This window comes from Chiloscyllium plagiosum, unplaced genomic scaffold (genome assembly GCF_037043375.1).
Source record: "Chiloscyllium plagiosum isolate Xiang-an unplaced genomic scaffold, Cpla_swu_hap1 HiC_scaffold_28, whole genome shotgun sequence".
NCBI classification, from domain to species: domain Eukaryota; kingdom Metazoa; phylum Chordata; class Chondrichthyes; order Orectolobiformes; family Hemiscylliidae; genus Chiloscyllium; species Chiloscyllium plagiosum.
In genome coordinates, this window is record NW_028270166.1 from 9970935 (window position 1) to 9997683 (window position 26749).

General features: G+C 39.6%; 1 protein-coding gene across 3 annotated transcripts in view; it reads right to left on the reverse strand.

Annotated features, from left to right (window-relative positions):
• Positions 1-26749, reverse strand: part of LOC122565057 (small glutamine-rich tetratricopeptide repeat-containing protein alpha-like) — a 55111-nt gene that overhangs the window by 21028 nt on the left and 7334 nt on the right. For all 3 annotated transcript variants that reach the window (XM_087975990.1, XM_087975988.1, XM_087975989.1), the window contains exons 2-6: positions 18223-18362; positions 17495-17598; positions 14098-14182; positions 12672-12771; positions 7461-7565 (exon numbers count right to left, since the gene is read on the reverse strand). In XM_087975990.1, coding sequence (XP_087832116.1) covers positions 7461-7565; positions 12672-12771; positions 14098-14182; positions 17495-17598; positions 18223-18322 — 494 coding nt within the window. In that variant the 5' untranslated portion in view covers positions 18323-18362. The remainder of the gene's footprint in view (positions 1-7460; positions 7566-12671; positions 12772-14097; positions 14183-17494; positions 17599-18222; positions 18363-26749) is intronic.

Here is a 26749-nt window from a genome sequence, read left to right on the forward strand (position 1 = left end):
ATTGAGTCTGAAGTGGTATTCTATAGATTTAATACCCTTAGAAAAAAATCGTCATCATGGTCTTAAATGGACTCTCAATCTATCATTTGTGTTATCTCCTCAGAATTCTAATAAATATTGTCAGTCATGGCTTCCTCCTCATGGCTCTGCTTGATTATATTATGCATCTTGAAATGTTCTGCTATTACATCTTTTATATTAGACTTTTAACATTTTCCTAATTAAGCCAACTGGTCTGTGGTTACTTGTTAATTTGGCTCCTTCTCCTTTTGCATAACTTAAACTAGTAGTTTTCCAATCCTCTGGGACTTTTCCAGAATTTAAGGATTCTTAGAAGATTACTACTAGCATCCCATTATCTGAGTAGCTACTTCCTTTATTATTGTAGGAAGCATTTCATCAAGTCCAGGAAAGCTGAGCTTCATAAATTTCATTTGATCCCAGAGCTTTATTAGTTTCATTAGTACTCTAAAATGATAATTATTGTATTTATATCTTGCCCCATTTTTCCACTTGATTTAGTATTTTTTGGAATGCCCTCGACTAGAAACTCATTTAAAAAAAAAAAAGCTTATTCATTTCTGCTGTCATTTTCTGGTTTCCCTATTATTTCTCCAGCCTCATTCTCTTCGGGGCTGATGTTACTTTAGCCTCTTTTCACTTTTTTTTTAAAATATATTGAAAGCAGCAGCTCTTGTCCATTTTCAGATTATCTGTTACTTTACTCTCAGTTTATATTCTTTGTTTATTATTTCTTTGATTATCTTTTGCTGGTTGGGCATCTCTCCCAATCCTCTCGTTTACCACTAATCTTTGCCACATTGTATGTTATCTTTTTCCATTTAATACTGTTCTCAATTTCTCAATAACCAACTGTGGTTGGTTCATGCCCTTCTTAGAATCCTTCTTCCTGGAATATACTTTCACTGAGTATGATGAACTATTTTCCTAAACATCTGCCATTAGTCCTCAATCTATTTTCTGCTAAACTTTCCTAGTCCACTCTAGGTAACTCTGTGTTCTCATCCTCAGGTAATTTCATTTAAGTTTAGCACATTTGCTTCTGACCCAAGTTTCTCACTCTCAACCCAAATGCTAAATTCTACTTTAAGATCATGTTTCCTAGCGATCATTCATTAAGCCTGTCTCATTACCTATTATAATGTCCAAAACAGCCGAATCCCCAGTAGTATCCACAAATATATTTTTCCAAGAGACTACCCCAAATACACTATTTTTTTACCTCATTGCTACCTCTACCAATTTGATTTTCCCCGGTCTACATGATGATTAAAGTCACCCATGATTAATGTACTCTTTTTATATGCCCTCATTACTTCCTGAATTATTTTCTGTCCTATGATACTGTTAGGGAGCTTATATGCTACTCCCACCTGTGTCTTTTCCCATTGTTATTTCCTACCTCAACCAAAATTAATTCTACATCTGATTCAAGATCATTTCTTGCTGTTGTACTTATTCTACTATGTACTAACAAAGCTACCCTACCACTTTTTCCTCCCTGCTTGAATATTCAGCTTTTATGTCCTTGAAACCATGAGCTGCAGGGTTCATTTCCAGACATTTTGTTACCCTACTAGGTAACATCTTCAGTGGGCCTCAGGCGAAGCAATGTTGAAAATTCCTGCTTTCTGTTTATAGGTTTGGGTTTCTTTGGGTTGGTGATGTCATTTCTGGTGAAGTCACTTCCTGTTCCTTTTCTCAGGGGGTGGTAGATAGGGTCTAACTTGATGCATTTGTTGATAGAGTTCCGGTTGGAATGCCATGCTTCTAGGAATTCTTGCGCGTGTCTTTGTTTGGCTTGTCCTAGGATGGATGTGTTGTCCCAGTCAAAGTGGTGTCCTTCCTCATCTGTATGCGAGGTTACTAGTGAGACAGGGTCATGTCTTTTTGTGGCTAGTTGTGTTCATGTATCCTGGTGGCTAGTCTTCTGCCTGTTTGTCCAATGTAGTGTTTGTTACAGTCCTTGCAGGTATTTTGTAAATGACGTTAGTTTTGCTCATTGTCTGTATAAGGTCTTCCAAGTTCATTAGCTGCTGTTTTAGTGTGTTGGTGGGTTTGTGGGTTACCATGATGCCAAGGGGTCTGAGTAGTCTGGCAGCCATTTCAGAGATGTGTTTGATGTAGGGAAGAGAGGCTAGGGTTTATGGACCTGTTTTGTCTGCTTGTTTGGGTTTGTTGCTGAGAAAATCAGCTGGCTGTGTTCATTGGGTACCCATTCTTTTTGAAAGAAAAGGAAGTTACTTCACCATAGGAAATGACATCATCAACCCAAAGAAACCCAAAACATATAAATAGAAAGCAGGAATTCTCAGCATTGCTTCGCCTGAGGCCCACTGAAGATGTTACTCAATAGGGTAATGAAACGTCTGGAAATGAACCTTGCAGCTCAGCGAACCAACCTACATCCAAAACCTCAACCTGAGCTACAAATCTTCTCAAAACCCACTAATGGGTATTACATAAAGCCCATTAATTTCTATTTGTGCTGTTACTTCATTTTCTTTGTTCCAAATACTATGCACATTTAAGTACCATTAATCTTGCTTTTACCATTTTTCTCCCCTTAACCCTATTGCAGCTTTTAAAAAAATAAAATGCTTGTACTCTCTGTTCCTTCGTGTGCCAGTCTGGGTACCCTTATCTAAATAGCTGCCCTGCAATGCCACCATATCCTTTCACTTTCCCCTCCCAAACCTTCCTCTCACTGTTCAAAGTTTGGGAGAAGATTTGTAGCTCGGGTGCTCGTTGTTGTGGTTCTGTTCGCCGAGCTGGGAATTTGTCTTGCAAACGTTTCGTCCCCTGTCTAGGTGACATCCTCAGTGCTTGGGAGCCTCCTGTGAAGCGCTTCTGTGATGTTTCCTCCGGCATATATAGTGGCCTGTCTCTGCCGCTTCCGGTTGTCAGTTCAAGCTGTCCGCTGTAGTGGCCGGTATATTGGGTCCAGGTCGAAGTGTTTGTTGATAGACTCTGTGGATGAGTGCCATGCCTCTAGGAATTCCCTGGCTGTTCTCTGTTTGGCTTGCCCTATAATGGTAGTGTTGTCCCAGTCGAATTCATGTTGCTTGTCATCTGCGTGTGTTGCTACTAAGGATAGCTGGTCGTGTCGTTTCGTGGCTAGTTGGTGTTCATGGATACGGATCGTTAGCTGTCTTCCTGTTTGTCCTGTGTAGGACTGTTTTGTGCAGTCCTTGCATGGGATTTTGTACACTACATTGGTTTTGCTCATGCTGGGTATCGGGTCCTTCGTTCTGGTGAGTTGTTGTCTGAGAGTGGCTGTTGGTTTGTGTGCTGTTATGAGTCCTAGTGGTCGCAGTAGTCTGGCTGTCAGTTCGGAAATGCTCCTGATGTATGGTAGTGTGGTTAGTCCTTTGGGTTGCGGCATGTCCTCGTTCCGTTGTCTTTCCCTTAGGCATCTGTTGATGAAATTGCGAGGGTATCCGTTTTTGGCGAATACCTTGTATAGGTGTTGCTCTTCCTCTTTTTGCAGTTCTGGTGTGCTGCAGTGTGTTGTGGCCCTTTTGAATAGTGTCTTGATGCAACTTCGTTTGTGTGTTGAGGTGGTTGCTTTCATAGTTTAGGACTTGGTCTGTGTGTGTGGCTTTCCTGTAAACCTTTGTGGTGAATTCTCCGTTCGGTGTTCTCTGTACCATCACGTCTACGGGCGAGAGACGCTAAGACAAGCCAGGAAATGGGAATCCTGTGCCAACCACCTCAGCGCCACATACGAACAACTCCGGTTCCTACATGAATGCCGAAAGAATCGAATCCTTCCACCAGGTGTCAGATATAGACCACCAGTCAACAACCCACAGGCCAGGGACACAGCCAGACAGAACGGATTCAGGATGATCCATGTAATGATTACAGACGCTCACAACAGACTTCACAAATACAGACAAGAAATTGCGTGCCAAAAAATCGTTAATTTCAAAAACCACCAATCAGGAATGGACCCGGACCATAGAACAGGCCATCACCATAGGACAGAACAGGACAACACACCGCAAAAAAACGGCACTAAAAGAAAAAATGGCCAAACTAACACACAACGAAGAGGACACCACAACACACACCTGGGTTAAAAACCTCTCCCACAGACAGCTCACAGACACGGAAAGAACAACACTGGCCAAGGGACTCAACTACAATCACAGGGACGCCAAGACAGCAGACTTCCTAGCAGCACTAGAATGCACACTCAGGAACAATGGACTGACGGAAGAGACACAGCAAACAGTGAGACAAAGTATTGTACCTCTGATAACAAGAAAAAGACAAACACATAACCTCAACACCAAGGAGAGGGAAGCACTAAAAGCACTAAGAAACGATAAGAACATAATCATACTACCAGCAGACAAAGGCAGCATGACAGTCATCCTGGACAAAGCAGAGTACATCCAAAAAGCACAACAACTGCATGCAGATACCAACACCTACCGAAAGAGGGAGTTTGACCCCACCCCACAGCTCACCAATAGGATAAACAACACACTGAGGAATCTACAAAAAAAGACAGATAGATAACCAGGTCTGACCTACAAAGAATGAAACCTGAAAGCAACAACATCCCCAGATTCTATGGACTACCGACAGTGCACAAACCAGACATCCCACTCAGATGAGGGACACCATCACACAAACTGGCTAAAGAACTACAGCAGAAACTGAAACACCTGATCAGCGGTTCCAGACAATCTATACAATCAACACAGGAATTCTTGGACATCATCAGAAATATACACATAGACAAGAAAGAAACTATGCTCTCATTCGATGTAACGGCACTGTTCACCTCTATCGACAAAACCCTAGCCAGAGAAACAATAGCTAACCTGCTGGGCAGACATAACAGACAACAGGACGTTGAACCTATCAACAAAGACGGCATACTTAAACTACTGGACTTGTGCCTCACAACACACTTCACATTCAACAACCAGATATACGAACAAATCGACGGAACACCCATGGGCTCACCGATCTCTGGACTCATAGCAGAAGCAGTAATGCAAAAGTTAGAAAAAACAGTCTTACCGCAAATTCAACCCAAGCTCTGGGTCAGATATGTGGATGACACCTCTGTAATCATTAAAAACACAGAAATAGAGAACACACACCGGACCATCAACGCCACATCACAGGAATCCGATTCACGAGAGAGGAAGAAAAGGACAACCAACTCCCATTCCTAGACGTGATGGTACAGAGAACGCCGAACGGAGAATTCACCACAAAGGTTTACAGGAAAGCCACACACACACGACCAAGTCCTAAACTATGAAAGCAACCACCCCAACACACACAAACGAAGTTGCATCAAGACACTATTCAAAAGGGCCACAACACACTGCAGCACACCAGAACTGCAAAAAGAGGAAGAGCAACACCTATACAAGGTATTCGCCAAAAACGGATACCCTCGCAATTTCATCAACAGATGCCTAAGGGAAAGACAACAGAATGAGGACATGCCGCAACCCAAAGGACTAGCCACACTACCATACATCAGGAGCATTTCCGAACTGACAGCCAGACTACTGCGACCACTAGGACTCATAACAGCACACAAACCAACAGCCACTCTCGGACAACAACTCACCAGAACGAAGGACCTGATACCCAGCATGAGCAAAACCAATGTAGTGTACAAAATCCCATGCAAGGACTGCACAAAACAGTCCTACACAGGACAAACAGGAAGACAGCTAACGATCCGTATCCATGAACACCAACTAGCCACGAAACGACACGACCAGCTATCCTTAGTAGCAACACACGCAGATGACAAGCAACATGAATTCGACTGGGACAACACTACCATTACAGGGCAAGCCAAACAGAGAACAGCCAGGGAATTCCTAGAGGCATGGCACTCATCCACAGAGTCTATCAACAAACACTTCGACCTGGACCCAATATACCGACCACTACAGCGGACAGCTTGAACTGACAACCGGAAGCGGCAGAGACAGGCCACTATATATGCCGGAGGAAACATCACAGAAGCGCTTCACAGGAGGCTCCCAAGCACTGAGGATGTCACCTAGACAGGGGACGAAACGTTTGCAAGACAAATTCCCAGCTCGGCGAACAGAACCACAACCTTCCTCTCACTAATTAGTTTAAATGAAAAAGTGATAATAGGGGTGGAAATCCCCGGTCAACGAAACAGAGAGGAACTGAAATCAGAAACTCAAATTTGAGTGCAGTAGGATGCTCAGATTACAAAAAAAAGTCTGCTTCAATCCAAGAAAATAACTAAGGGGGCTAAAGTTAGTACAAGGTTAGAGAATGACAGCTTTTATCTTCCAATACTCAGTTTGGAAGAAATTAATTTCATCTGTAAATCAAAGATCAAAGGCAAGGATCAAAAATTTGCTATTGACATCTCTCTGGAAATACAAGTGTCATACCAATAGTAGCTGGATACCTAGCCAGGTCAGTTGCATAATAACTGTGCTGCAGCTGTAAAATATCAACGACAATCAGCAACCCAATAACTTCAATTCTGATTATTAAAGTTGAAAAAGGTCAGTTGTTTGACATACGTGTGGTGAACTGGTGGGTGGGAGAATTAGCATACATTAAATATTTTATTATCTACCTGCCTGCCTCTCCCATAGCCCCACAATTTATCTAGTTAAAAAGATTAAATTTAGACACTATCTTTGCTGAGAGCCACAGCCTAAATTAGATTGTACTCAGTCTTTCACTCGGTTGGACACAAATCCCAAATATGGAATGACATAAATGGGTCAGAAAGTGAGAAACAAAAAGGAACAGATAAAGCCAACTGGCCATCACTGTCAATTTAAGCAGAAGGGGAAACTCTGGATCCTCTGGTGGCATTACTATTTTATTGCTGCTGCCAGCGCTTGGTATCATAACTACTGTCCTATGGGAAATATCTGCTCACAAACAATCACCATCCAAAATATCAAAAAGAATTCTTTATTTAGCCTTGTAGCTTAGGTCAAAAAATTTAGGACTACTCAACAATATATTTTTGTCGAAATGTCAGCACAGATTAAACATGTGTTAGCTTGATAGCCACAGATGCCACACACTGTATTCTAAACAGAAGGGTCAACTGGTTCAGACAGCGAATAATGAATATACAGACAATGCTTCATCCATGGTTTATGACAAATCAGCATACACCAAATTACTTTGAAGATGCACAACTGCTCTCAGCTTTCTGGGTTAGTGGGAGGAAAAAGAAACAGGATTTCCATTGTTATATCCTTGCTAGTAAACTCTAGCAAAGATGTATACATCCAGTATTGATGACATCCTCCCATGTTTGAATAGCCTATATCTGTAAATGAAGAGTGTCAACTTGAGTAGAGAGTGCCATGAACCTTTCTCTATTGAATCAATACTTTTGGAATTGGATCAAAGATAAATATGTCTTAAGGAAAAGTTCTACTTACCCCATTCTGCCATAAGCTTTGCTGTAGCTCGGGTCAAAAGCTATTGCCTTTTCACAGTCTTGTACTGCTCCAGTGTAGTTTCCCAATTTACTCAACGCTGCTGCCCTACAAGAGAAAACAAAATGGTGACCAGCAAAATTAGGTTAACATTCTATCCAATAAAACTGGGAACATTTTAATATTGGATTTTGTTGGCAAGAAAGGAAATTAGACATCTATGAACCATGCCATACATATCAAGTTAAAAAATAACTAGGTTAGAGAAACAGAAAATCAGCCTGAGCTACTCACTTGCACAGCATTAACTGTTCTAGATGCTCAAAACACTTATTCTTAAAAATAATGTTGCAATGTCTTAATATTCTATATATTAAGTAATTCATAAAAAATGAGCACTATGCGCCAAATTGCCAATTTTAAATGCTTCCAAAATAGCAGCTGGCAAACTTTTTTTAAAATTCGGTTAAGTGTTAACAGGAACTTAGTGCTTTTGTTTTATGTTTTGTCCAATAATGAAACACAGCTTTTATAGGGAATCAATTCTAAACCTTAGCATAATCAAAATTTAAAGCGGACAAACCACGAAAAACAAGGGAAGTATGAATGGGTTGAAGCTGCCTAGTCATTGAGACAGCTTTCGGGTACTCATCTTCCACCAGCACCTCCTCAAAGACCCTATTAAGTGACTTTGTTATGAGATTAAATGGGTTCATAATTCAGTCCTGACAGAAGTACAGTGAAAAGTATCTTACATGCTTTACAGGTAGACCATTCTGTACAAGTACATCAGGTTAATAGAATAGAGTGCAGAACACAATGTTATAGCTGCTGAAAAGGTACAGAGAGATCAACATGGAGAGAGGTTCTTGATCAGTAAGAGGATCAAAGGTTATGGGAAGGAGGCAGAAGAATGGATTTGAGAAACATTTCAGCCTTGATGGAATGGTGGAGCAGACTCAATGAACCGAATGACATAATTCTGCTCCTTTATCTTATGGGTATCAGGCAGAATTGGAGCGATTCATAAAGCTGACAGGTACAGTCACATATCCTTCAGTGTCCGCAAGTTCACGGCTTGCAAATTCACCTATCCGCGTCAAAAGGTAGCGACAAAATTCAGCATCTGAAGCAAAAACTCATGTATTCGTGATATTTAACATGTACTTTTAACAGGCTCTGCATTCAGGAATTCCACTATTCGTAGAGGTTCTGAGAAATTTAACTCTCATGGTTACGGAGGAGTGACTGCACACATGTATACATTTTTTACTTACTATTAAATTGAACATACCATAACTAACAATGTGCAAAATAGAAGTAACACACATTTATAATTAGGTTGTCGAAAGTCTCAGCAGTCTGTTACAATACCAACATTTTGACATGATTTGGAGATGCCGGTGTTGGACTGGGGTGTACAAAGTTAAAAATCACAACACCAGGTTATAGTCCAACAGGTTTAATTGGAAGCACACTAGCTTTCGGAGTGACGCTCCTTCATCAGGTGATTGTGGAGGGCTCGATCGTAACACAGAATTTATAGCAAAAATTTGCAGTGTGATGTAACTGAAATTATACATTGAAAAATTGATTGTCTGTTAAGCCTTTAAGCTGTTAGAATACAGTGATAGTTTCACTTCTTTCATGTGTAAATCACAAAACCCTTTTTTTTTTTTTAAAAAAGTTGCAACAGCTAACATAGAACATAGAAGAATACAGCGCAATACAGGCCCTTTGGCCCTCGATGTTGCGCCGATCCAAGCCCACCTAACCTATACTAGCCCACTATCCTCCATATGCCTATCCAATGCCCGCTTAAATGCCTACAAAGAGGGAGAGTCCACCACTGCTACTGGCAGGGCATTCCATGAACTCACGACTCGCTGAGTAAAGAATCTACCCATAACATCTGTCCTATACCTACCTACCCCTTAATTTAAAGTCATGCCCCCTCGTAATAGCTGACTCCATACGTGGAAAAGGGTTCTCACAATCAACCCTATCTAAACCCCTAATCGTCTTGTACACCTCTATCAAGTCACCCCTAAACCTTCTTTTCTCCAATGAAAACAACCCCAGGTGCCTCAGCCTTTCCTCATACGATCTTCCTACCATACCAGGCAACATCCTGGTAAACCTCCTCTGCACCCGTTCCAGTGCCTCCACATCCTTCCTATAGTATGGCGACCAAAACTGCACACAATACTCCAGATGCGGCCGCACCAGAGTCTTATACAACTGCAACATGATCTCAGGACTCCGGAACTCAATTCCTCTACCAATAAAAGCCAGTACGCCATATGCCTTCTTCACCGCACTATTTACCTGGGTGGCAAATATCAAAGATCTGTGTACATGGAAACCAAGATCCCTCTGCTCATCCACACTACCAAGTATCCGACCATTATCCCAGTACCCCATCTTTTGGTTACTCTTACCAAAGTGAATCACCTCACACTTAGCTACATTGAACTCCATTTGCCACCTTTCTGCCCAGTTCTGCAGCTTATCTATATCCCGCTGTAACCTACCACATCCTTCCTCACTGTCAACAACTCCTCCGACTTTCGTATCATCCACAAACTTGCTCACCCAACCTTCTAGCCCCTCCTCCAGGTCATTTATAAAAATGACAAACAGCAATGGTCCCAAAACAGGTCCTTGTGGAACACCGCTAGTAACGACACTCCAAGATGAACCTTTACCATCAACTACTACCCTGTCTTCTTCCAGCCAGCCAATTCCTAATCCAAACCTCCAACACACCCTCAATGCCATACCTCCGTATTTTTTTGAAGTAGCCTACCACGGGGAACCTTATCAAACGCCTTACTAAAATCCATATACACCACATCTACTGCTTTCCCCTCGTCCACCTCCTTAGTCACCTTCTCAAAGAATTCAATAAGGTTTGTGAGGCATGACCTGCCCTTCACAAAACCATGTTGACTATCCTTAATCACATTATTCCTATCCAGATGTTCATAAATTCTATCCCTTACAATTCTCTCTAAGACTTTGCCCACAACATAAGTGAGACTCACCGGCCTATAGTTACTAGGGTTATCCCTACTCCCCTTCTTGAACAAGGGAACCACATTTGCTAGCCTCCAGTCTTCTAGCACTACTCCTGTAGACAACGAGGACATAAAAATCAAGGCCAATGGCTCTGCAATCTCCTCCCTTGCTTCCCAGAGATTCCTAGGATAAATGCCATCAGGCCCAGGGGACATATCTATTTTCACCCTTTCCAGAATTTCCAACACCTCTTCCCTACATATCTCAAAGCCATTCATTCTACTTAATTGTGACTCAGTATTCACATCGGCAACAATGTCCTGTTCCTGAGTGAATACTGACGAAAAGTATTTATTCAGTGTCTCCCCAATCTCTTCAGCCTCCACACGCAACTTCCCATTACTATCCTTGACTGGACCTATTCCTACCCTAGTCATTCTTTTATTCCTGACATACCTATAGAAATCCTTAGGGTTTTCCCTAATCCTACCAACTAAGGACCTTTCATGTCCCCTCCTTGCTGCTCTTAGCTCTCTCTTCAGGTCCTTCCTGGCTACCTTACAACTCTCAATCGCCCCAATTGAACCTTTACGCCTCATCTTTACATAGGCCGCCCTCTTCCCTTTAACAAGGGATTCCAATTCCTTATTAAACCACGGCTCCCTCACACGACCCTTTCCTCCCTGCCTGACAGGTACATACTTATCAAGGACACTCAATAATTGCTCCTTGAACAAGCTCCACATATCAATTACGCCCATGCCTTGAAGCCTACTTTTCCAAGCCACTCATCCTAAGTCATGCCTCACCGCATCATAATTTCCCTGCCCCCAGCTATAACTCTTGCCCTGCAGTGCACACTTATCCCTCTCCGTCACAAGAGTAAAAGTCACCGAATTGTGGTCAATGTCCCCAAAGTGCTCACCTACCTCTAATTCTAACACCTGGCCTGGTTCGTTACCCAGAACCAAATCCAGTATGGCCTCACCTCTTGTTGGCCTATCTACATTTTGTGTCAGGAAACCCTCCTGCACACATTGGACAAACACCGACCCATCTAACGAACTAGAGCTATAGCTTTCCCAATCAATATCAGGAAAGTTAAAGTCCCCCATAACAACCACCCTATTACTTTCACTCTTCTCCTGAATCATCCTCGCAATCCTTTCTTCTATGTTTCTAGGACTATTAGGAGGCCTGTAAAAAACTCCTAACAGGGTGACCTCACCTTTCCTATTCCTAACCTCAGCCCAAACTACCTCAGATGGTGAGTCTTCATCCATCGTCCTTTCCACCGCTGTAATACGATCTTTAACAAGCAATGCCACACCTCTCCCTCCTTTACCCCCACCTCTGACCCTACTAAAACATTTAAACCCTGGAACCTGCAACAGCCAATCCTGTCCCTGTTCTACCCATGTCTCCGTAATAGCCACAACATCGAAGTTCCAGGTACCAACCCACGCTGCAAGTTCACCTACCTTATTTCGTATACTTCTTGCATTGAAGTATACATTGAAGTATACAAGCCACTTTCCTGTTTACAGGCACCCTCCTTTGAGATTGATGCCATGTTCCTAACCTCCCTACACTCCAGGTCCTGCACCCTAAAGCTACAGTCTAGGTTCCCATGCCCCTGCAGAGTTAGTTTAACCCAAGAATGCAACTTTAAAAAAAAGGGTTTTGTGATTTCCACATGAAAGAAGTGAAACTATCACTGTATTCTAACAGATTAAAGGCTTAACAGACAATCAATTCCTCAATGTATAATTTCAGTTACATCACACTGCAAATCTTTGCTATAAATTCTGTGTTACGATCGAGCCCTCCACAATCACCTGATGAAGGAGCGTCGCTCCGAAAGCTAGTGTGCTTCCAATTAAACCTGTTGGACTATAACCTGGTGTTGTGTGATTTTTAACATTTTGACAGGGTAAGTTTTGATTTTTGTGAATTGCCTCATTCCAGGTTTTTCACACTGCCCGAGTGAAGTGAGAGACTTGGCAATTATAGATAAAAAGTTGAGGGGTAAAATAAAAAGTATCACTGAATATGAATGTGCTCATTGATAAATACCTTATCCAAAGTCACTTTTCAGCTAAAGATCAGTTTGTACAAAAGGCTCCATCTACAACCTGAATTTGTCAAAACGATTGACACAATAGAAGAAAATAGAACTTGCATCGATCATACCTATTGCAATAATAAACTGCATTGCTTGGATTCAATTCAATGGCTTTTGTGTAGTAATCCACAGCACATTGGTAATTTTCGACTTTCATTTGCTCATTTCCTAAACAACAAAACGAAAATTAGAATTGATTACATGTTTCTGAAGGAAGCTTGGCTATCATTTATAACCCAACTTGTAATCAAACAACAACTTTTAAGGTTAGAGCACATTTATAATAATGAGTCCACTTCCTTTTCCAAACTGTTTAAACATTCTTCCTTTTTCCTTTTTATAGCTTGTAATTCCCAATTTTTAGTTAGTCGAAGCTTCAAAACATTGAGTAACTGAAAATGGCTTCAACATAAATTTTGCAAGGTGCCAGTATATAGATGTTACTTAAAAGCTAAAAATGGGGACAAGAAAAACAGATGAGCAAGGATGATTAAAATTAAATATCAAATGGTCATAAACCTTAGGACAAAATGAAATAGCTTTAAATATTTCCACAATTCAACTGATACCAGGTCTAGGAAACATCCAACTTATCACAGAATCATCTACCACTATAATACAAATGGCAGAGTTGGGTGGTCATGTTATGGCTGTACTGGATGCTGCTTAGGCCACTTTTGGAATGTTGTATGCAATTCTGGTATCCCTCCTATCGGAAGGATGTTGTGAAACGTGAAAGGATCCAAAAAATATTTACAAGATGTTGTCAGGTTGAGCCAAAGGGAGAGGCTGAATAGACTGGGGTTGTTTTCCCTGGAGTGTTGGAGGCCGAGGGTGACCTTATTATAAAATCATGAGGGTCATGGATAGGTTTAAGGTGAGAGCAGAAAAATTTAAAGGGACATAAGGGGCATGCAGAGGGTGGTGTGTGTGTGTGAGGGTGGAATGAGCTGCCAGAGGAAGTGGTGGAGGCTTGTACAATTACAACATTTAAAAGGCATCTGGATGAGTATATGCATAGGAAGGGTTGACTGTGTTATGGCCCAAATGCTGGCAAATGGGACTAGATTAATTTAGCATATCTGTCGGCATGGATGAGTTGGACCAAAGAGTCAGTGTTGTATATCTCTCGGACTCTATTTGACCTGTTCTGTCTATGCCAGTTTTTGGCATATTCAATTGATCCCAATACTCTAGTCTTTTTTTGATCAATTTTTCAGAATGCAACATTTGCAGTAACTTTTGTTAACCAAAAAGAGATTTACAAGAAAGATTGCAAACAGTGGTAGGTGAACTATTCTGACTCTTGTGAACATAGAGTAGACGTTTTAAGTTGTGGACCAAGATAATTCACTCGCCCAAACACTGACTCAGCAAAAAGGTGGCAGAAGTTCATGGCCAGAAGCCATGTTTAATCCAGTAAATAAATTAGATATGGCGTCATGAAGTGAACACACATTATGACAAATATTCACTGCAAGCAATGATTTTTACCTTCAGTTTTCAACTGCTCAGCTTTTGCGATATCTTCAACAGTTGGAGAATTAGGCACAGAGTCCACAATCACATTAGGTATCTCCTATAAACAAAATGTGGAGAGGTGGGGGGTGGGAAGAAAAGGAGTGTTTATATCTCAGTTTCAACCTCAATATGAGACATCAAACAAATTTTAACCAAGTTCTTCTCGAGCAAAGGGATTTAGATAGGATTTCACAAATGGTAAATGAAAAAAATTTAGTCAAATTTTAGTCTAGCATAATGTACATAGGAACCTCAATTATCCAAATGACATGGGTGGGGATTATTTTATTCATATAATTGCCCAGATAACACAGTTAGCCGAGCATCAGGACCTCACAATCTTGTTCAGATAATCCGAAATTCAGATAAATCGACATTCAGATAATCAAGGTTCCTCTGTACTTTGATGTTGGAATGGCTAAAATGCTGGAGAAAATACAGTTTTATTGAAGCATCATTGCACTTTCAATGTAATGCAGTTAAGCAGAAGGGCATCCAGTTAGGAAATAATCAGAAATGTCTTATTTAGTTCTGAGTAACTTCTACTTCACTGATGCCTCATGGATCACACCAGCTATGCAACCACTTGGAAGTCACAACAGCCAAAGTAGTAGTATGAATAAAACAAAGAAAGGCTAATGCTTGGGCATGTAGGAGAGGTGAAAAGGAGGGAGATGTACAAAATTAGAATTTTGTTTATTACTAAAAAGGTCATCCAATTGCAATAATTAGTGTTTAAGAGAGAGCATGTTAATTAAATGACTAACACTCATAGTATGATACACAGCTACTAATTCTAAAAAGGTCAAGATCACCAATGAAATAGATTTGTTCAGTGACTAAGGATATCTTTGAAAGAACATTTTATTTTCCAGTTTTTGCCTCTCTCTCTAATTTTGGCTTGGCGATTATTTCATGGCAGCAAAGGTCCCTAGATGCAAAGGCTTTGCATCACTCAAATAGTTTAATAACTGGACATTATTGTGGACATAAAAGTGGGGGTAACAGCCACTAGTAATGTTGCTAGACTATTAATCGAGAAATTCAGCTCATGTCTGGAGACCAAGGTTCAAATCCCACCATGGCAGATGGTAGAATTTACATTCAATCAAAGGAAAAAATAACCTTCAATTAAGAGTCTAATGATGATTATGAAACCATTGTCAATTGTTGGGAAAAACCCATCTGGTTCACTAATATCCTGAAGGAAAGGAAATCTGCCATCCTTAACTGGTCTAACCTACATGTGACTCCAGAACCACAGAAATATGGTTGACTCTTGACTGGTCTCTGGGCAATCAGAATGGGCAATAAATACTGGCTTAGCCAGTGATGTTCTCATCCTGTGAGTGAATGAAAACAAAGTCACTGAACAATCCAAGCTCCCTGGATGTGTCAAGAAGAGGAAAACATTAACTATTTATGTCTAACTATCTCCAAGTTAGCAGCACACTGATGACGTGCTTATAGTTAACGTACTCCTGGCCTCCCAAGAGTATAACTCGGTGCTTTCCCATCTACTAGTCTCAGTCAGATTCCGCCAGTGTCAAATAATTATTGTCAATGAAAACCCATAGCATGGAAGATAGGACAGTAGCATGGATAGAAGATTGTCTTCTGTCAGTTAGCCATAGTTCAAATAATGTCAGAAATTTAAGGAATGCAACTTGTAACTAATGATGCGCCATCGGGCTCAGTGCTGGACCACAATTGTTTGCCATATATATTACTGACTTGGGAGTGATGATGTCAGCCTTGAGTATAGATAGATTAAGTAAGTGGTCAAAGCCTTGGCAGATGAAACATAACGTAGGTAAATGAGGTTATGAACTTTGGCAGGAAGATTAGAGGGGTTAAATATCCTGCAGAAAGCGACAGACCACAGGGGTTTGGAAGTCATGCACGAATCACAAAAAGCTAGCATCCCAGTTCAGTGGATAATGAGAAAGGCAAGTGGAATATTCAATCAGTGAAGGATTCAAAAGGTTATGAGCTAAAGACAGTAAAAAGGTGTTGTAGATTATCAGATCAGTCATGGTCTCATTGAATCTGTTCTACTATTCAATGAGCTAAGTGGTCTACCGCTCCTCCTCAGTCTTCTGGTCATACAGCATGTTTATTCCTCAGCCAGTGCATTAGGGAGCACAGAGTTGAATACGCAGTTTTTCATTTTAGATGATGCTATAGTGCAGAGAGGAATCAACTTATACATCTGGAAGCAGCGGTCAGGTCCCCTGCCAAGGTGTGCAGAGCACAGACATGGATAGGCACCTTTCTTTTTTTTAAAGTAGGGAATTTAACATTTTGTACAAAATTACAAAGTAATACAAACAAGTATAAACACTAATATACAATTAAATTTATATATTAAAAAAAAACACAAAAAAAAGTCAGTTAACTACTAATCTATCCTACAAACAACCAAAACATAAAATAAGATATCTTACATTACTAGTAAGAAATAATGTAATAATTAAATAATTAAGTACATACTCAAAGTGGATTAACATCAAGTCATAATAAAATCCGTATTTATACGGGATTCCTCCCCCTGGGGCCCCTGGACCAACCAGAACCACTACCACAGCTAGACAAAGCCCTTGACCTTATGGCCAAAATATCTGTGTCTATATCGTTCAGAAAGGGCTACCATATTTTATAGAATAATTCAGTTTATATTTGTGAGGAAGTCAAGGGGGATATATTCCATGATTAACCTGTGCCAATTCAAAAGTCCTGGAGGGCCCTCAGCTACCCAATTGACTAAGATATTTTTTCTTGCACAGAAAGAGAATGGAGAATACTTTCCTCCCGTGCACATCCAGGAAGGGCAAATTTGAAACGCCCAGAAGAGACACTGGATCCAATCCAATCTCTGTTCCTAAGATTTCTGTCAGAGCATTCACTACTCTGTCCCAGTATTTGCAGATCTTGTGACATGTCCATAGACAGTGCGTGAGAGGGCCCACTTCTATTTTACATTTAGGACACATTAGGGATGTTCCTACCCTACATTTTGCCAATCTTTCTGGTGCTATATGAGCCCAATGGAGTATCTTTAGTTGAACAGCTTGAGTTCTATTACAAATAGAGGTCTTTCTGGTATTTTCCCAGATGTCCTCCCACATTTCTGAAGGGATTTCTAACCCCAATTCCTGTTTCCATGTTTTAAACAGTCGCTCCATGTCTTTCGATACCTCGTTATGTAGTGAGTGATAAAGAGTCCTGACAGAAGACACCTTTCTTAAAGGCGTGCTTTGACAGAAAGAATGGGAACAACTTTTTTTAAAAAAATGAAAACTCAATAATAATATAATTAAAATATCAATTTGGAAAAGCTGTGTACTTGTGGGTATATTTTCTGTCCTACCTCTTTAACAGCATCTGCAAAAATCTCTGGGAGTGTCCGAGACACAGCAAGATCCTCGTTGTCCGTGGAGATGCCAAATGCTGTCTCCAAACACTGGATGGCAACTGGGAACAAGATCACAGACCACTATTTAAAATATGATCACAGATTAATTGAATAGCTTAGCCTTCATTTTTTAATTCTTGAACTTTTTAAAAGTTATTAATTTTTTAAAAATTCACAGAATGTGTGTGTTACTGGCTAGATCAGCTCTTACTACTCAACCAGAATTAATCTCAAGAAGGTAGTGATGCGCCTCTCTCTTGCATGCTACATTCCATTTTAGTGTAGGGTCATTCACAGTGCTGTTAGGAAGGGAGTTCCCGGACTGTCCTTTTGACACTGAAGGAATTGTAACTGGGTTACAGTTCCAAATCAAGATGATGCATGTCTTGGAGAGAAACTTGCACACATCAGCTTATTTTCTTGCTAACTCCCTATGAGGAAAGACTCCCAGTATTTGCTGCTGCTCTTGGTGAGAGACATTGTATGGAAGCACTAGATACCCACAATGCATTTTTCACCATCAAGGAATCCAAAATGGAGTGGGCTTTCACTGATCTCATTCAATCTCACAAAGAACTTTAAGAATACATAAACCACTTCTCTGGTGTCGAGTTAGTGTTCAACTTTAACTCTACAGTTTATCATTTTCACTATCCTTTCATCATAAAATATTTGTCACTTACCCTCTAAGCTTTCCTGAGCATCTGAAGTCAAATCTCCAGACTGGAGCTGATCACGTAAAAACTGAATGATGGAGTATGCAAGGCGTTTATTGTCTGTCATAATTGGACGTATAGGCTAAATTTAAGGTCAGGGCAGAGCACTGAAATAAAAACACAAAAGCAACAATTACTCAAGTAACTCCCAAGAGTTTCAAAACCATACTTTAAGTTGCTGAATTAATTTGCATAATTGTTACTGGAAACATCCTCAAAAGGAAGGGAAACAAACACCTTTCTGGAACACGATCCACAGTCAGTCTTGATTAAGTAAAAAGCAATCTCTAATTTGCATCTCACTTTATTGCGTGAAGTACTTGATTCAAGGATTCTGAACCAAACTCGAAAAAGATTTTAAAAAAAAATCAAATGATAGAAACTTGAAATTAAAAAAGCAGAAATTAACTGGAATATCTTGCGCATTTCAAATAAGTACCAAGAGGTTAATGGACTGAATGACCTGTAAGTTGGCCAAATCATTTAAAACGTTGCAGCATGGCAAAGATGAAATTAACAAGGACAAGTACCCTCCCAAGTCACTTGCCATCTGACTCAAAGTCACTGGGTCAAGGTCTGAGAACTTCCCCTCTCATGATATTGTGGATCTATCTACAGCAAACAGACTATGATAGTTGAAGAAGGCAGCTCACCATCACCTTAAAGGACAACTAGGCATGGGCAATAAATGTTGTGCCAGCCAGCAGTGCCCATATTACGTGCTAATAAAAAAATAAAACGACACAAATAGCAGTCATTATTATGAAAAGCACAAGAAAGGCATGATATCTGAAATGATAACACAGCACTAGAAATACATGACAAGGCCAATCAATTCAAAAAAGGTCTGACAACCTACACTTCTCTAACTCATGTAGAAAAATGTCCTAAAATGATCCAATACAGATGTAAGCTCGAAAGTAGCAGCTATGCAAAAGTGATTAGTTAGGAGGAGCAACCAAAAGCTAGAAAGAATAATTGGGCTTAAAGAAATTGGTTAGGGAAGGTTGAGGGATGGAATTCAAGAACACAAATAAAAGTATTGTAACTAAATTGAATAACTTACAACATCAGGACATGCTGAATAATTTATAGACTTTACTTTAGGAAAGATGTGAAAACAGTGGAGTGTGTGCTGCAACAAAAAAAGTTACAGTAATGGTTCCTGGGATGAGAAACTTAAAATGTGAATGATAAGACCATAAGATGTAGGAACAGAAATAGGTCATTCAGTCCATTAAATCTGTTCTGCTATTCAATGAAACAATGGCTGATTTGATAACCCTCAACACCACTTTCCCACCTTTTCCCCATAATCGTGGATTCCTTTACTGTTTGAAAACTCTCTCACCCTTAAATGATCCAGCTTCAACATTCATCACACCTAAAGAATTTCATCCTCATCTGTCTTAAATGGGCAAATTTTTGTGACCGCTTTGAAGTCCTAAGACTCTCCCATAAAGAGAATTACTTTTCTGTATCTACCCTGTAAAGTCTCGTAAGAATCTTTTATGTGTCAATAAAACCATCTCTCATTCTAACATCCAGTGCGTATCGAGTCAACCTACTCAGAAGACACAGTCTCCTCAACCCCCACTTATAAAAAGGATTGAGAACAAAGAGGGATAGATTTAAAGTAACTGGCAAAATGGATATGAAAAATACATTTTGACATAGTAAGTGGTTAAAATCTGGAATATATTATCTAAGCGTGTGTTGGGGTCCATTTCAGTGCAGGTATTTGAAAGGGAATTTGACAATTATCTGAAATGACAATATACAGGGTGAGGTGGAAAAGGCAAGAGAATGGAAGCAAGCCCATTCTCCAAATGCTCAGCTAGCCAATGCAGATAGTGGGTTGAATGACTTCCTCCTGTGCTGTAATAATTTTGTTATGCTTTCTTTGTCAGCTAGTGTGTAGAAGATGACAGAAAGTACAAGAGAATACCAAAATATTTGAATTTCAGGGCAACATAGACATGTGAGTGGGTTTAATAACTGCACACAGGCAGAGATGGTAGATCTTACAGAATTGGACGTGGCTGCCTGTGTAATTGAGGTACATTCAGCTCAAGTGAAGGGCAAATAGGGCTTAAAGTATAAGGGAGGAAAGTAGATTTTAAAACAGGCAAAGATTTACAGTGGATGCTGAAGACGTCTCTTTAGTTTTCTCAAGATGGTTCATCTAGATGTCAGACAAGTAGTTCAACAAAACAGAGGAGTAGTATGTCAAGGATGAGAGTTAGATGTCAATCAGAAGCAGGATCCTCTGTCAGACTTGCTCCCATATGAAGGATTCACAAAAATCAACTATCACCCCACAGACACAAATGTATTCATGCCACATCTGCAGCTGTGGATGGTACAGTGATTACAGATAAAGTTACTAAGCCCTGAAGGCTAAGGGAAAAGATGCTATGTAGTTGACAGGATGTGTAAAGATTGAAGAATGATGTGATTGGAGGCGGCAATGGCTTAGTGAATTATTGCTAGACAATTAAGCCAGAAACTCAGCTCATATGCTGGGGACCCAAATTCAAATCCCACCATGGCAGATGATGGAATTTGAATTCAATAAAAAGAATCTGAAATTAAGGGTCTAATGTTGACTGTGAAACTATTGCCGATTGTCAGAAAAACCTATCTATCTGGTTTACTAGTGTCCTTTAAGGAAGGAAACTGCTTACCTGGTCTAGCCTACATGTGACTCTAGACCCACAGCAGTACGGTTGACTTAACTGCTCTAGGCATTTAGGGATGGACAATAAGTGCAGACTTGTCCAGAGATGCCCACATCCCATAAGTGAATGAAACAAAAAAAAATTGAAACAAAAAAATTCTTAAGGGACTTGAAAGGGTAAAGTGAGAATGTTTCCACTCATGGGTAAGTCTAGGACACAAGGGCATTGGCTCAGAATTAAGGAACCAATTTAACACGGAGATAAGTAGAATTTTCTTTTTCAGAGGGTTGAGCATCTTTGGAACTCGTTGAAATAGAAAGTTGTGAGGTAGAGAGTATTTGTGTACAGTTAAGGCTGAGATAGATAGATTCTTGATCAGTAGGAGAAACCAAAGAGTTATGTGGAAAGGGCAGGCAAGAGAGGACTGTTGAATCAGCCATGATCCGACTGAATGGCAGAAGAGACTCAAGGGGCCAAATGGCCTACTTCTGATTCTATTTCTTATGGTATAGTGGGTTTGCAGGAAAATAAAAGTCTTAATCAAAATCAGTTACAATCATGTCAAATAGTTTACTTCAAGTTCATATGTTGCAAGTTCCAAGTCAGCTCAAATGATGGAAAAAAGGCATACTGTTACACAAGGCATTTATAATTTAAAAATAACTCCATTTGAAAATACTTTATATATGAAACATTTTGACACATTTAAAAGGAATACAAAGGGACATAAATCCTTTTATTCCCTTTCTCAAGCTTAACCAAAGACAAATAAATCTCTGAGAACCTACCCTAAAGTCCATTACACAAAATGCATTAAAACCAGAAATTGAGCTATCATACAACTACAAAGTTAAAGTTGGAAATACAAAGATTTGTCAGCAACTGTGGAAAAGTAGATCTTTCAATTTACTATTTCAGTCTCAGACTTCAAGTAGACATGAGTTCGTTTGGATCTGGTATGCACTAACTAAAAAGATTATGGAAAAAGGTCGAGTAATAACATTCAAACATATGTGCAAAAAGAGAATGATGCAGGGCAGCATGGAAAAAAACCCCCGGCATTTTCAAGAAATCTGATGGGCCAGACAGCAGCCTTTCACACAGTAACATTTTGTGATTCTATATAAAAATTTATTATTAAAAAAAAGGGCTGAAAATTACCAATTAGTCAAATAACTACAGAAAGCTCACAGATTTTCATCCTTATACTTAACAAATGGCATTGTACCACCAGCATCAACACATTTTTGTGCAATGATTTTCATGAACATATGCCATGAGAATAACATCTTGCGGAATTATCAAATTATCAGCCAAGGGCTGTAACCCAGGAGCCTTGGCAGTTGGTGGTGGGGGGGTGGTGGTGGTTTGGTGGGGGGATTCAGAAGGATGAAAAATACTACTTGTACCTGATCAGGTCTCTCCTTGGAAATGAAACTGCTGCATCTTCCAGTTACCAATCATGTTTGTACAGGAATACATTTTTAACTTGCAAAATTACCAACAGACTTCAATTTGTATGCTTTAAATTTATAAAACGAATAAAAATACAGCTGACACTGAGAAAAGACTAATTTAAAAACCAACTTAAGAGTCCAGTTGGGCACTTGTGCCTCTCTACGTCAGAAACAGGGGCCAGAATCCAAAACATGCCAATAACTCCATCTGTCATTACAGATTTATCCTAAATAATACTTTATTTTCCCTGCTCACACCTCAGATTAAAGATGTACTCTTGAAATCCACTGCATTTCGTTTCAAGCTACCAAAGTATCCATTTACCAATGTAATGAAGATCACATCCAAATTTTCATCAGAGTTCAACAAGAATAAAAGCAAAGTGACGCATATGCTAGAAATTTAAATATAAAGTGCTGTAAACACTCAGCAGGGTGGATTGCATCTGTGGAGAGGGAGTTAATGTTTTAGGTTGGTGCAATGTTAACCATTTCTCTCTCCACATATATACTACCTAACCTGCAGAGCAATTCCAGCATTTTCTGCTTCTGTAACACCATCAATATTTTAGGTAAGAATACTATAAAGTGAGATTAGCAAATACTTACGAATATGTGAACAAGGAACAGCGTAGAAAATGATATTTAGTAAATTTCTATTCTGTTGTATAGGTTTCCATTTGATTTTTTAAAATTTATGTTTGATTTCAGTATGGTGCACCAGCAGGGGTTGTTTTCTTCCCTATCATCACATTTTGGACTCCAAACAACCAAGGAAGCTTTTCTGTTAATGCTCTGTTATTCCTGTGCCAAAAGCATTTGGAGAGATTGGCGTGAGGGGAATTTTATTTTCAGTTCAAATGAATAGAAGAAATTTTCCTCTGAATGTGAATTAGCCTTTATTGCCTCATATACTCAATGGATATAGTGGAGAGTTTATATGTTGCTACTTATAGCGCCATCTTAGGTACAGCTTCTTTAGTTACAAGATCTTCGAAAAAGAGAAAAATAAAATGTCCAGTGTTGCAGAAATAAAACGTTCAGAACCACAATCTTTCAAACCATACCATGGTGGTACCTAGCCTCCAGTCCATACCAGGCCCTGACTCTTGACCATGCCAGGCTTCATCTTGAGGATCATGAAGCTGGGAGATTGCTTCAGACTGCCAAGCTGGGCTGAGGACACTACGCCAGGAGGCTGCCACATTAGGTCAGTAGGTCGCCATGCCAGGACTTCGCCATGCCATGTCAGGAGGTCACCCCACTGCACCAGGAGGCCTTTGTGCCAGGCCATGAGATCACCAGTTGGAGGCCAGATGTCATCGTCAGGAGTCAAGAATAGACAAAAGAAAAGGAAGAGAAGAGAAAGAATTGGCCGAGTGGCCAAACTCTGGCTGGAGCATCCTATTCCGCCACCATTATATACCTTAAAATGTATGTCAAAAATGCATTTCAAACCTTATGTTATCCCTGTCACAGGAGTGTTTAATATGGATGGAGCGAGGGGACTTTAAGTTCAAATGAGTAAAGCTTCCTCTATTTTAACTTTGCTGTTTCTATTCAAAGAATGTTTGATGGGGACGTGTCAAAGGAATTTTATTTTCAATTCAAACTGGTAGCGAAGACTTCATTCTGTATTTTGACTCATTGTTGTCTCTATCCCAGGAATGTTTGATGGAGATGGAGTTGAGGGAACATCACTTTTAAAAAAAAGAGTTGAAGGAAGTTTATTGAATTCAACAGAGTCGAGGGACCTTCCAGTTCCAAACAGTTGAGGAAACTTTACTTTTGTTTAAAAAGAGCAGAGGAGGCTTTATTCTGTATTTAATCCAGTGTTGTCCCTATCCAGGAGTGCCTGATGGAGAAGGTGTCAAGGGGTCTCAACATTCCCATTTACATTATTGTTTAAAATAAAAGAGTAGGTTGCTCAGTCCTTCGAGCCTTCTCTTCCATTCAACAAAATCATAGCTGATGTAACTTTAACCTCAACTCTACATTCCTGCAATATCTCAGATAATCTTTCATTGTCACAGTAGTCAATAATCTACCGAACTTGGTCTTAAAAATAGAGTTCAAAATCCTTTTGAGGAAGGGAATGCCAAAAACTCTCAACCATCAAAAAATGACTTTAAATTGTAATTTAAAATCAAGAGGTTCAGATGGTTATACAGAGGACACAGAGAAACAGGGCATATTGCCAATCCAAATTAAGCTGGTGCTTATGCTGCCTAAGTTTTTTCACGTCTTTCTTCATTTAAGCCTTTCCTCATATTTTTCACCTTCACATGTTCTATACCTTCCACTTGAATGCATTGTTATTTGCCTCAACTCCTCTGATTGATAACAATTTCAGCATTCCCCCTTAGTTGAACAGTAGGCATGAAACTTGGCTGACATACAAATGTCTAGATAAACCAGAATCACTTCTTTATCAGAATTCAAAATACTTAAATGCCTGTTCTGAATCAGCTACATTAAGAGACTGAAGCACTCTCATTTCAATAAAACTTTTCCCTAAAAATATAGGTATTGTCATATTGACAATTAAAGCTTGAATCACAGGTTGGCCCTGTAATAACACTAATGCTGTATATTGTAAACATCCATTAGTTTCCTTCACTCCTTTCACATGAGCATTTAATACAGCGTGAAGGAAACTAATTAAAAACAGAAAATATGACAGTTTATCTAAATCACAAATCTGACAACTTTTCTTTTGGTGGGAAGGGGGTAGAAAGTTTTAAGATTAGGATATATGCCCTTAAGCCACAGCAAGGTTGCAGATCTCACAGCTTATTCTTCCTTGGGTCATATGGGATGGATGTTTACAATATACAGCATTAGTGTTATTACAGGGCCAACCTGTGATTCAAGCTTTAATTGTCAATATGACAATACCTATATTTTTAGGGAAAAGTTTTATTGAAATGTGAAAAGCATTCATTATGTGAAGCTAGTTATTTGTTGTATAATGCCAAATGATTTAATCTCTACTATTGGCACTTGCTGAGTGTAACTGACACCCAATCAATATGCATGCTGCCTTACCTGGATGCTCCTCCCTGTAAGTGACTCTATAATTCATTAAGAAACTGCTGTTCAAGAAAAGACAGAGAACTCATGTCTCTGTGCACATAGGCAATCTTTCTCTCTCCCTGTAGGGCCTGGAATAAAGTTGAAGGAGGTAAAACTATATTGTGCCTGTGTCTGAGTGTTTTGCTTCAGCTGAGGTGGAAATGGGACAACAATCCAACAATATGAGTGAGTTATGAAAATCTTTTTTTTTTAATTTGCAATCACTATTCATTGTGACAATGATTGTCTTAAATCACTGAACAAATGCAATGTTAAAAAATCATTTGAGGAGAAAGATCAGTCAAAGCATTGAAACACAATCTCAATGGGGCATGGAGCAAAGGCCAGGAAGAGTGCGCAATAATGCTTTTACTCTACGAAAGCTCAGGCAAGAAAAAGAACACACAGATCATCAACTAGATTTTGCAACTTCCTAGCAATTAGTTATTATAACATGGGCAAATGTCTGGGAAGAGACTAATTGCCCAGTCTTCGGTTTGAAAGGTTGCCCTGTCAAAACGGGAAAAAAATAACATTAAAGCAGACATTTTGCAACCAAACCCAATATAAGGAATGCCAAGTGCTCCAATTCTCATTGCATCATACCTTGTCCTACATTTCTACTGAGCTAGAAAGCCAAATAAAGAGGGAATGTAATAAATACTGGGATAAATTAACAAAACATATTGGGATAAAGAAACAAAAAGACAGTAGGTGATAACAAAATATGAATAATAATCTGGAATCTTTTTTATCAAAGGAACAGGAGAATCGACGCTACGTGCATAAGCCCTTATAACGTTGAATCTCCTGTTCCTTTGATGCTGCCTGACCTGCTGCGCTTTTCCAGCAACGCATTTTTAAGCTCTGATCTCAAGCATCTGCAGTCCTCACTTTCTCCTAGTTTATCCTTTTTATCAAGCCAAACAAAAGATCTTTTGAAGCACAGTACAGTTCTGTAGCAATTGCCACAATTATTGATATCTAGGTAACAAGATCTGTAGATTTGTAAGTATGTTACACTTACAATTAATTCTTAATGACCCACAAGTGCAATTTCATGTCAAGATACTCAAGCTTTCCTGCTATTTTAATCAAACATACCCCAAGAACATACTTTTCTGAAAGAAACACAAAACAATCCAAATTCTTATCAGGAAAGAACATGATGCAATTAACAATGGTTAACTGCTGAAAGCCTCTGGGGGCAGACTACAAACTTTGGGTAAGAATAGTTTTCTATATTATTGAAAAGGAACGGAAAAATTTGCATTTATATCA